The sequence below is a fragment of the Hermetia illucens genome, chromosome 2 (genome assembly GCF_905115235.1).
Source record: "Hermetia illucens chromosome 2, iHerIll2.2.curated.20191125, whole genome shotgun sequence".
In the NCBI taxonomy this organism is placed as follows: Eukaryota; Metazoa; Arthropoda; class Insecta; order Diptera; family Stratiomyidae; genus Hermetia; species Hermetia illucens.
The window spans coordinates 138592395-138604461 of NC_051850.1; the positions used below are offsets into that span (position 1 = coordinate 138592395).

The 12067-nt window shown below is 45.9% G+C and overlaps 1 protein-coding gene across 1 annotated transcript; it reads left to right on the forward strand.

The window, feature by feature from the left end:
* The first annotated feature begins 6706 nt into the window (after positions 1 to 6706).
* Positions 6707 to 7596, forward strand: LOC119649897 (heat shock protein 27-like). The gene has a single exon (XM_038052290.1). It carries the CDS (start codon positions 6819 to 6821, stop codon positions 7440 to 7442), a length of 624 nt encoding a protein of 207 aa, XP_037908218.1. The 5' UTR covers positions 6707 to 6818; the 3' UTR covers positions 7443 to 7596.
* The last annotated feature ends 4471 nt before the right edge of the window (positions 7597 to 12067 follow it).

The window sequence follows — 12067 nt, forward strand, 5'->3', positions numbered from 1 at the left end:
GCAGTGTACCAACCACACTACCCAAGCACGTTGTATGTTACGTGGGTGTGGCACAGCAGAATTTTTTTCTTTTTACTTTAGCCTAAGAACGGTCATATAAGGGTACCATATAGTACCTTTTTGTCACATTTTTTGATGCCATAGTTTTTTCGCTGGTCTACTGATGAGATTGCAAATCACTGTCAAATTTCAAATTTGTCCCTATAGCTGCCCTGCTCTGCTTTACGGCGCTACATGGCTGGGGAATTGGGTTGAGGAAGGAAGAAGAGCGTTTTCCAACTACAATGAAAATTTCCATTTGGAAGTGATTTTATCAACATATTTTGGATTTAGAAGTGAGTTTTACGATTTGCTTACGCTGGAATTACTTGTGGTGGATAATTTCGTGATATTAGCTGAAATCAATGACTTTGTCTGAAAGGCGAAGGTCGAGAAAATTCGGTTAAGGATCTCATCTGTTGTGTCTCGCAACGAAAAGGGATTTTGATTCGAACGGAGGAACGGGCGAACGAGCAGTTGCATGAAAGGTAAAGTCACAGAGCCAACATGACCGCGAAGGATGTCCACTACTCGGACAAATATTACAATGAACAGTATGAATACTGTTGCTAAACATATGAGTCCATAGAGTTGATGGTCAGTGGTGTGTATGAAAACTCCGTCCTAACAAGATTCGGAAATAATGTTCTGGGACGTTATTTACTGCGTTCCGGGTAAGCAGTTTAAACCGCAATGTAAAGAAAATACCAGATATGTCGATCCACTGGATATATCAATTTGTGGCAAAATAGAAACTGAGCAGAAAAATTGAGAAAAGAAATAAGATCCAAAATGAATCATTCCAATAATTTTGACCCAATTTAAATCTTAAAGAAAATATGATGCACGTTGTATTAGAACTTCATAATAAAATCATCATGTTAAGTAAGGAGATATATAATGAGATCCACACATTGTTGTGTTCTAGCTCTCTCCTGGAATAGCGTCGTTCCTCCCATTTATTAGGGGTCCTCTATTATGTTTGAAGTGGCTGGTGTTGAACGTTTAGGTTGAAGTGGCCCGCCGCAGGGCCACCATGTCATCTGGCCCCTCATGAAGAGGAAAGGAAGACAGGGGCCACTCGTCGCCTAGATGCCTGAATCAGTTCAGAGCTAATCCTTCCCCATCCATCCCGCGTGCGTTAGGGTTTTGTGATTTAGCCCTCTCCCTTATTAGGCTGCTTGGCAGTTTAGCTACTTTGAGATTGAAATCTTCGATGGTATCAATCCACCTCGAAACTTCTCGTCTCTAGTAGAATAGTTTACCCCAGGTGGGTTTAGTTTTGTTGGTTCCTGAGTTAAGGCAGGTGATAAAATCTCTGTGTCCTAACAGGGATATAATATTTGAGGACCAAGAACTCCGCCCTCATCTCGCCGCACTGCAACCATTCAGCTTAGATCCAGCATGTGCCGTCCGGTTCCATATATTATCTCGCGTAGCCGATGTATACGACTGATAAATCTGTTAGGGGAGTTTGTTTGGTTGATAGCCGTGGTGGACACTGGACTCGCATTGCAACAGAGTCGCCTAAAGTGAGGCATATCATCTTCAATGATATGCCATTGGAAGAAATTCTCGAGGTGCTGAACCAGTGCGGTAAGTTCCAATTGCATCCGTAGATACCAGAAAAGCTTTTAGCGAAGGACAGATAACACCTTGCCCGTTCAAAACCAGAGAAGATTTTATAAAAACCTCGGCAACTCAGGTGAGGAAAGTAATTTCGATCTCGACCGGGCAAAAGACTTCTGGGGAAGTGTTTGTAGCCAACCCGGCCGTTGCAATTTAGAAACAGCGTGGCATGCGAGGCACTCCCCGAAATAACCATGCTTGATATAACTAAATTTGAAATTGAAACAATCCTTGAAAATGAAGCGCCAGGAGTTGGTAAGATTCACAATTCCTGGCTAAAGCGGTTCAAGAGCACTCACAAGGTGTTTGCAAATTATTGTCTTCTTACCATCTACAAGGTTCTTACTTTAGTTTTCAACGAGAACATCTCAAAACATCTTGATGTTCGCAAATCGATAGCTAGGGAGGAAAAAGGATGCACAAATTAAAGAGCAGCTTACAATCAATATGGTGGCTGTAAAACCAGCTGTTCACCAAAAACGAAATATCCCCATCACCCTTTGACTCCATATCACATTCATGGTTACTACAAGTGTTACGCTTGTACAAAATCAACTCGAATTTCGCTCTTCTTCTCTCCTTAAACATCAGGACAAATTCAAATCAGTCGTGGAATCTTCCAAAGCGACTGTCTAAGTCCGCTGTGAGTTTGTTTGGCTTTGAATCCGTTATCCCCTGCTTTGCATGAAAGCAAATACCAGTTCCAAGTTAAACATATTGTCGAAATGTACATTTAGTTATTGAAAGTGTGCATATTGGCATCAAATTGTATGGCAAAGACGAATATTAACTTCGAAGTTCTGCAGGGGTATCGTCATGCAGTTGGGTTTAGGGGTGTGGCACACGAAAACATTTATTCGGGGAAAACACACCGACAATGTGGGCTACAGCCAAAGTGGCATCTAAATAATGGGTACAGATTCGGACAACGTCTACCAATACCTTGGCATATTGCAAGCACAACATTTGCTGTGGCAACGATTAAATCTAAGTTGCTGGTGGAATGATGGCAGATAATAAATTGAATTTGAAATTGAAATTGAAAAGCAGAGAGTGCGATCCTATGTCGAATGTTACTTCAGTCCAACAGAATATCGACACGTGGAAAGAGAAACCCATTCATGGAGGTTATATAAAGAATTCTATAAGACCGAAGCATTTTCCGCTCCCAACAAAAAATGTAAACGATACATTCTTCACGACTCCTCAGTCGCCAACTCTAGTTGTAGGATATGTAACTATGAAGAGGAGACCACCCAAGACTTAACACCTGCGTGCAGGATATTGAGCAATACCGAGTATATTGACCGTAATAATCCCGTCAGTAAGATTTTCCATCAAAACCTTGCGTTGAAGTATAACTTAGCAGCAAATTACCATCCTCATTATAATTATACTCCGCAAAGAATCTTAGAAAGTGATCGGTTCAAACCACTGAGGGATAAAACTATCGCCACTGACCACAGTGTTAATCACAATATACCCGATCTAGTTCTGCTTCTTAAAGAAGAACGAGCTTGTTTCATAATCGATATAGCCGTACCGTTGGACCGAAACACTGTTGAAAAACAGCAAGAAAAAATCCGGAACTACGGCCCCTTGGTGGACAATATGGAGTAGATTCAGAGACTATAAAAGATCAAAGTAAGTATCATAATTTCTGCGACGGAATTAGTCCCGTAATATTTACATAATGCGCTGAAAATTCTCGATCCTATGGCTATACATGGAGATGCAAAAAGCGATTATCTTTGAAACCTGTGATATAGTCCGGAAAGTTCTATCTGCTAACGGTCTGGCCTAATGAGCTCTAGTCTTATCTCGCACTGTCTTCTTTTTACCATCAGGACGCCTTTGTCGCAAAAACCGCTTAAGAATACACTCAATCTTCCCTGCTTATCGCAAAAGCCGGCTAAAAGCGATAGAAATTTGTGGGCTAGCAGTTTGATAATTTCGAAACTCTACTCCTACCAAAACATCAACAACGCCTGGGATAGGAACTCACCTCACGGCTACCACCTTTGGCTATCGAAAACGGACTATAATTGGTTTCTGGAATGAGAATTCCAGCGATATGAGCTAGACATCCTAGACCTAAGCGAACTAAGATTGTAAAATTTTGGGGAACACTCCTCCTTCTCTTGCGGCAATGTGTTTTTGTACTTTGGAAAACCAAGTGGTAGTAAAAGCGAATTCGGCATCTGGTTGTTTCCGATGGCTACCGCAAGGTACGCTCTCTTTATCTGAAAGCCGGTTTTTGATTGACTTCTGGCTGCAAGATTCCGGTCCAAGTTAAGGAGCATCACAATTATGCAGTACTTTGCAACAACGAGGTTTTTCGCTACAGTAGGGAAGGATGGTTTTTATGAGCAATTACACGCAGTTCAAAAAAGGGTTTCAGAAGATGTTATTGTAATGGTGATGGCTGATTTGAATGCCAAGGTGGGCTGAGGGCAATAATAATAAATAATAATAATCATTGGGGCAATAATCTAATTGGATCAGAGCCTTGAAATGTGTTAGAGCGCTTCATTCAAGACCGTAACGGTACACAACAGGATTACGGTACCCTCTAGGAGGCAATGTTGTCAGCATTGCGCTCACCCCAGATTATTACCCTGATTTGGCTCAGGTACTCATTCACAGCTGAGTCGACTGGCATCTGAAGTCAAGTTGCGATACAAAATCCTATTGTCCTCAGTGAGATTTGAACCGCAACCTTTCCTATGGCAGCCTTGTACTCTAACCACTCAGCTATCCGGGCACTCGACCATGATAATAGTGGGAGATTTCGGGCACAGAGCTTCCCATAAGATCAGTTGGGTTTCAAGTGGCCGACGCCGTATAAGCAATCCGGTTGGCAACCTTGCGATGGGCGATTTAGGAGTTGCCTTTTGGATGCTCGTAACAAGAGAGGCGCTGGCATCGGCCCTGATTTGATAAACACCAAGCCAACCGACGGTTGCATCGATTTGGATACCGCTCAACGCATTAACATCGCTAGATCCGTTTTCACTGGCTTGTCTAAAATCTGAAAACGTAGTTACTAATGTTCTTTTTGTATGGTTATATGAGAGTAGCATATAGAGAGTGACCCCCACTGTTACTCAAAAGTTCGAAGCGTTCGTGAACACTACTACCATTTCAAGCAAAGAACTTGAACACCAACTGCTTGTGGACGATGTCATCAGAAGGCGGAAGTGGCAGTGGAAAAGTCACACATTAAGGATGAACTGCAATTGCATTGCTGAGTAGGTCATGCAGTGAGACCCACTCTCCCAAGATGCCTGACGAGTGGGCTGCCTCAAGCGCATTTAACGCAGAACAGTAGCGTGCGGGTGTCTCGGGAAGTCCTGAACGATGGCGCGTAGTTGTGGCTGACGCGCTATACTCCACCTAGGGGTGAAAGACAACCATATATCATCATCATCAACGGTGAAAGAACCGGTATCCGGTCTAGGCCTGCCTTAACAAGGAACTCCAGACATCCCGGTTTTGCGTCGAGGTGCAACAATTCGATATCCCTAAAAGCTGTCTGGCGTCCTGACCTACGCCATCGCTCCATCTTAGGCAGGGTCTGCCTCATCTTCTTTTTCTATCATAGATACTGACCTTATAGACTTTCCCGGCTGGATCATCCTCTTCCCCATCCATACGGATTAAGTGACCCGCCCACCGTAATCTATTGAGCCGGATTTTATCCACAACCTGACGGTCATGGTATTGCTCATAGATTTTGTCGTTATGTAGGCTACGGAATCGTCTATCCCCATGTAGGAGGCCAAAAATTCTTCGGAGGAACGCGGCCAAGAGTTCGCAATATTTCTTGTTAAGAACCCAAGTTTCCGAGGAATACATGAGGACTGGCAAGATTATTGTCTTGTACAGTAAGAGCTTTGAACCTATGGTGAGACGTTTCGAATGGAACAGTTTTTGTAAGCTGAAATAGGCTCTGTTGACTTCCAACAACCGTGCGCGGATTTCATCATCGTAGCTGTTATCGGTTGTGATTTTCGACCCTAGAGAGGAGGAATTATCAACGGTCTCAAAGCTGTAGTCTCCTATCTTTATTCTTCCCGTTTGACCAGTGTGGTTTGATGTTGTTGGTTGGTTGGTTTTTGGTGCTGACGTTGTCACCATATATTTTGTCTTGCCTTCATTGATGTGCAGGCCAAGATCTCGCGTCAATTGCCGCCTGCTCGATCTGGATGAAAGCAGTTTGTATGTCTCGGGTCGCTCTTCCCATGATGTCGATATCGTCAGCATAGACCAGTAGTTGGGTGCACTTAAAGAGGATCGTACCTCCTGCATTCGCTGTCCCATACTTTGAGCACAAGTTGATGAATCCCTTGGTGTAACTGGTCGCCTCCATATTTAACCAATTCGGCTGTAATTCCATTGACTCCTGGCGACTTATGATTTTTAAGCCGATGAATTGCATGGACTGTTTCTTCTATACTTGGTGGTAGCAGTGTTTGTCCGCCATTTTCAGCTGACGGGACATTCAGCTTGCCGATGTTCTGGTTGTTCAGTAGTCATCAAAGTATACATATATAACATATAAATATACAGATTTCTCAAAATAAGGCTTACTGGTTAAGGCGTTAAGCTGTCACAATGGAATGTTGCAGTTCAAATTTCACTGCTAACGGAGGGATATCTGCGATGTGGTGGGAAATCCCAGATATCAGCCGACTCAGCTGCGAATAAACTGAGTCAAATTAGGGTAATGTCCCAGCCGAGCCCAATGCTACCCACATTACGGTGTTGACATGAACTGCTCTAATACTAATGAGCTTGTTGATCGAATTTGTATTATAACTCAAAGAATGTAAAAATAACGGTTTCCGAGTCTATGCAATTAAACCAACGATGGATGCATGAAGAATTCCGCCCTTTTGCTTGGAGAGTCAGCGTAGCGAACCAGGCACGCGAAATTAAGAGTGAGAAACTGCATCGTTTTTGCTAATAGTATAAGAGCTTTTTGTGAGAGCAGTCGAGAGAGTGCAATTTCCAATGAAAGCAGAAGCTTTTGCGTGGAAACAGCTCATTTGGGAACTAGTCGGAGAGCCGGTAGGTCGTTGGTCCTTAATTGTGTGTCTGATCTGTTGTTGGTCGCGTTTCCGTGAATTGTCTCGTAAAGTGTAAAAATGTCGGCAATTCCATTCCTTTTAAATCTCGCGGACGAATTGAACGATTTGGAGTCTTGGCGGATACCGGACGATTTCGGAATGGCGATCTATCCAGCGGATCTCCGTCGCAGTCAACGGGTCCCTGCCCGATTGCCTGTTTCGCTTCCACGCGGCCGGAACTATCCGTACGCGCTGGCCAAGAAACCGCAAGATAAAGTCAAAGCCAAGGTCGAAAATGCCGTTGGGAAAAACGGCTTCCAGGTGTGCATGGATGTGCAACAATTCAAGCCAAACGAACTGACTGTGAAGACTGTAGACAACACAATCGTCGTGGAAGGGAAGCACGAGGAACGCCAGGATAGTCACGGATTCATTTCACGCCATTTTGTTCGCAAGTACACACTCCCCGAGGATTACGACCCTAACGACGTCGTTTCAACCCTTTCGTCGGACGGAGTCCTGACCGTAAAGGCGCCGCCGCCATCGAAGTCTGACGCTGCAGAACGGGTTGTTCAGATCCAGCACACTGGGCCAGCTCATTTGTCGGTGAAGGACAATTCGGAACCCACAACTTCGAAGCCGGTCGCAGTCCAGGATGGAGTCGAGAATGGCGAGAAGTCCAATGAGAAGATGGAGGACTGAGGATTCGATCCGAAGTCCGGCAGTGTCCCCCGGAGGGGCGCCGGAAACTCGTAATAAGACTGTATCAACTCGCATTTCTGAAATATTTACGTTCCAGCATGGAGAATATTTTTTCATGCATTCAATAAAATTTGTCACTTTTTTATGTATCCAAGACGCTGCGTTTTCTTTTGTTCTTTTCCGACAGCTGTGGTGGGCGGTGCGGTTGCATTCTGGCGTTCTGCGTTGATGCACGTCCTCTCGCAGAATCGATACGTCTAGACGGCGACTGGTTCATGGTCAGCGGTGGCTGCAGAGCCATGGATAGTTGAGTAGCGAACACTTCATTGACTTGTAATTCAATTGAAGCACATATGCTTGTGTCGGTAGTTGGGAGAATCCGAACGTGTAACTCGCATGCGCTGCGAGAATGCACCAAATGTGAAATGCGGTTGCCTAGGATAAGATATTACAGGTTGCGTTTACGAACATTGGAAGTCCTTGAAGTTTCATGGATACCATTCTTTTATTTTGGAGGTGTTATTTTTCATCTTGCATAAAGGGGAATAGCTTGCTAATCTTATAAGGATACGCGGATTTGATGGGTTCGCTGGTGTATATTTCCATCGTGTAGCGGTATATCACCTCAATTCCATTAGAAGTGCAGTTAGCCACCTGCAAGTTTTTCTATGTAACGGATCGCGCTGTGATTTCCGAAATATGTATATGTACTGTGTAAAGGGCGAATAACTTTGTGGGCCACAGATTAGACCCGGAAAACTCTGGGCACCCACAAACTTATGTAGCTAGCAGTGTATTGCTATATATCTATGCGGAATTGAATAAAAGAAAGTTTCTTTTTTAGGTTTCAATAACAGTGATTCGAAGGACAATTCATAAAGTAGTCTAGCTTCTTTACTTTGTCCCGAAAAAACATATAGAGATAGCGGCCCAGGTAGAATTTTCTATTTTCAGAGTACTGATAGCTCTGTCTGTTCTTGAGGTTATCTATGGAACCACTTACCTGAGATACCATGACCGTCCGGTTGTGGATAAAATCTGGCTAAATAGGTTACGGTGGACGGGTCACTTAATCCGTATGGGTGAGGATGATCCAGCCCGGAAAGTCTATAAGGGCAATATCTATGGTAGGAAAAGAAGACGAGGCAGACCCTTTTGAGTTTGAAGTAGGAAATAAGCTGCATATTGCTTAGTTTCAGTTTGAGAAAATGGGGTACCTCTGTTTCGAGTAATCAAATCTCTTATGTTAAGGGACAATATCCCGTTTTTAAGGTTTTGTGCGAAATCACTGGCCTGGACACGCCAGCGTGTAGGATTCTTACCCACTAAAACCACCCCCGATTCCCGTCAAGCCACGTGGAACCACCTTACGGTATTATATCACAGCGCGGAGTCAGCTCATTTTAGCTTGGTCCTCTTTCGTCTCTACGCGGCGTACGTAACCGCGCTTTTCCAGTCTCCTTTGCCTTTCGAAGTTTGCTCTGGATAGATACGATCATGTAGTTAACCGCATCCCAGTCTTCCTGACATGCTAACATTCCTCGCACCAGATTATCTGGCACAAGCACCTCTCCTAGAGCCTCCTCTAGGTTCTTCCTTTCCTCCACAAACCTTGGACAGCGGAAGGATGCATGCTCTGGGTCCTCTGGGACTCCATCGCAGCTTGGACAATTGGGTGAGGTATCTAGTTTAAATCTGAATAGGTACTGGCGATATCCTCCATGCCCCGTGAAAAACTGAGTAAGATTATAATTAATCTCACCGTGCCGTTCCTCGAACCACTCCTTGATGGCAGGGATGAGCCTGTGTGTCCACCGACCCTTTCCCGAGCGTTCCCAACGCTCTTGCCATCTGTTTATGGATCTCTCCCTCGCAGCGTTCCTCGTCTGCACCACAGTAGATCTACTATAGGCAGTACCCTTACAAAAATGACCCCACTTGCAAATGTGCTTGCAGAAGCTTATCTGTACACATCAGAGACGCTAAACAAGGAAAAGGCATAATCTTCGTCAAATCGTATTGGTAAGAGAGAGATCGGTGAGCTTTTGCTATTCTGGTACTAAGGCGTGCTCACCCATATAGCAAAAAGCTGTTTCACGTATTCACTTATCCATAAGCAAAAACTTGCCAATCTCACCAACACATTGGCAAGTCCGGGCGGTATGTCAAACACAGCTGATCGGGTTTTCGGTACATCTCGCTCATGTTCAAGGGCAAAATAATTTGAAATCGTGTGTACTCGCATTGATTTCCCCCCTTGAGGGGCAAGGGGGAGTGAGGTAGCTGTCTAGTATCTAACTGTGGTCTGCACTAAGGGAGAGATTCGCTTCGCATTGAATATATTCACCATCTCATCTGCGAAGATGTCAATCAGCATCATTCCAGAGATGACGAATGCTGCATCATCTGAGGCAGTCCTGAAGGCAGAGCATACCCTCAGGGCTGTCCTGCGGTAGGGGTAGGTAGGTAGGTATCAGTGGCCGCTACGAGGAGCCCAATTAGCGCTTTGGTGCGCCGTTTTGATGCCACAAACTCTTAAGACCGTGACTGTTGTTATAGGAACAGGGAAGCAGAGTCCAGCTGGCTCGGATCTTCAGAGCCAGCCCGTAGCATTCACGAAGGAAAGCAGCTCTCCGACCCTGCAGCTAGAAATCTCACCAAGGTCCCCAAAGAATGGTTTACCCAGTGTCCGCAGCCTGACTCGAGCCAGAGCCGGGCAATCGCAGAGAAAGTGCTTGAGGGTTTCCCTTCCTTCTCCGCAGCTTCGGCAATGCGGGTTGTAGGGTAAGCCGAGCCTAGCGGCATGGTCCCCTATGGGCCAGTGCCCCGTGCAGACCGCCGTAATCTTGAATGCATTTGCACGCGTCTGGCACAGGAGCTCTCGTGATCGGGCTATGTTGTAAGCGGGCCAAATTCTCCTTGATTTGGCACAGCTTGTAAGCCTTCGCCATCTCAGGCCCGCGGCTGCTAGGTAGTGTGAGTAGACTCGGCCCCCGACAGCCGCCAGCGGAACACCGACTGTATTCGCCGAGGGACTGCCAAGAGCAGAGCCTTGCCTGGCCAATCCGTCAGCCCGCTCATTCCCCTCTATGTTCCTATGCCCGGGAACCCAGAGGAGAGTGATCTTGAGCGTGCCGCCCAGATGGTTGAGCGTGTCTCTGCACTGCCCCACCAACCGGGAAGATGTCGTCGTTGAGCACAAGGCCTTGATGGCCGCTTGGCTGTCGGTCAGAATGGCTATGTTACGCTTGGAGCTCGAATCACGCTCCAGCCATCGACAGACTTCCAATATCGCCAGTACTTCCGCCTGGAATACACTGGCGAAACCTGGGAGACCATACGACTTGGATACACCGTGTGTATTCGAGAAAACCCCGCGCCGACTCCATAGGCCATCTTTGATCCGTCCGTAAAGAATACCGTGTCATAGTCTTGCAACACACCGCCGGTCTTCCACTTTGCCCTGGTTGGAAGGTGCACAGCAAAGTTTCTCGTGAAGTTCAGCTTGCGTGTGACATAGTCCGTGGGGGATGCCCAGATTTCTCGAGGTATTTCATCTAGAATGTTGCTGTGGCCGTAGGACTTCGCTGTCCAACATCCGGACTCACGTAGTCTGACGGCACTGCACGCTGCAACATATTTGATGTGGAGGTCAAGGGGGAGGAGATGCAGGAGTACATTGAGAGCATCTGCCGGGCAGGACTGCAGAGCCCCCGTAGCACCTGCACACGCGGTTCTTTGAATCCTATTAAGCTTCGTTCTATTGTATTTCTTCCTCAAAGCCTGCCACCATACAATAAATCCGTACGTCAGGATCGGACGCACTACAGCGGTGTACATCCAGAGAACCATCCTCGGCCGGAGACCCCATTTCTTGGCAACGGTTCTCTTACAGGCATAGAAGGCTATACAGACCTTCTTAACCCTCAGTTCTATGTTCAACCTCCAATTTAGCTTAGGATCCAGGATTACACCCAGATACTTTACATTAGAGGAAAGAACCAATCTTTGTTCATTCAGCTGTGGTAGATGGAATTCAGGTATCCTTGTCTTGGTGGTGAATAGCATCAGTTGCGTTTTGGTTGGGTTTATGCTGAGTCCGCATCTTGCGGCCCACAGGCACACCTTTCGCAACGCTCCTTCCATGATGTCGCTCATAATGGACAGAAACATCCCTGATACTAATATCACCAAGTCGTCGGCATACGCCACCACCTTCACCCCGCTGCTGTCCAATGTACGTAAAATTTTGTCCATTACTATTAACCAGAGCACCGGTGAGATAGCACCACCCTGGGGCGTGCCTCTGTTCACAGCTCTGGTCAAGTGGTTGCCTCCCAGATCGGACTGGATTATCCTGGTACTCAGCATGGATATAATCCAATGCGTGAGATACCCCTCCAGTCCAATACCGGTCAAGGCTTCCTTGATGGCGTTGGTACTGACGTTGTTGAAAGCTCCTTCTATATCCAAGAAGGCAGCAAGGGTATACTGCTTGTACTGCAGCGACCGCTCAACCGTGCCAATTACCTCGTGGAGGGCGGTTTCTGTGGATTTTCCTTTGAGGTAGGCATGCTGGGACTTAGAGAAAGGCGTTCTCTCCATAATCGTCCTTAAGTGAATGT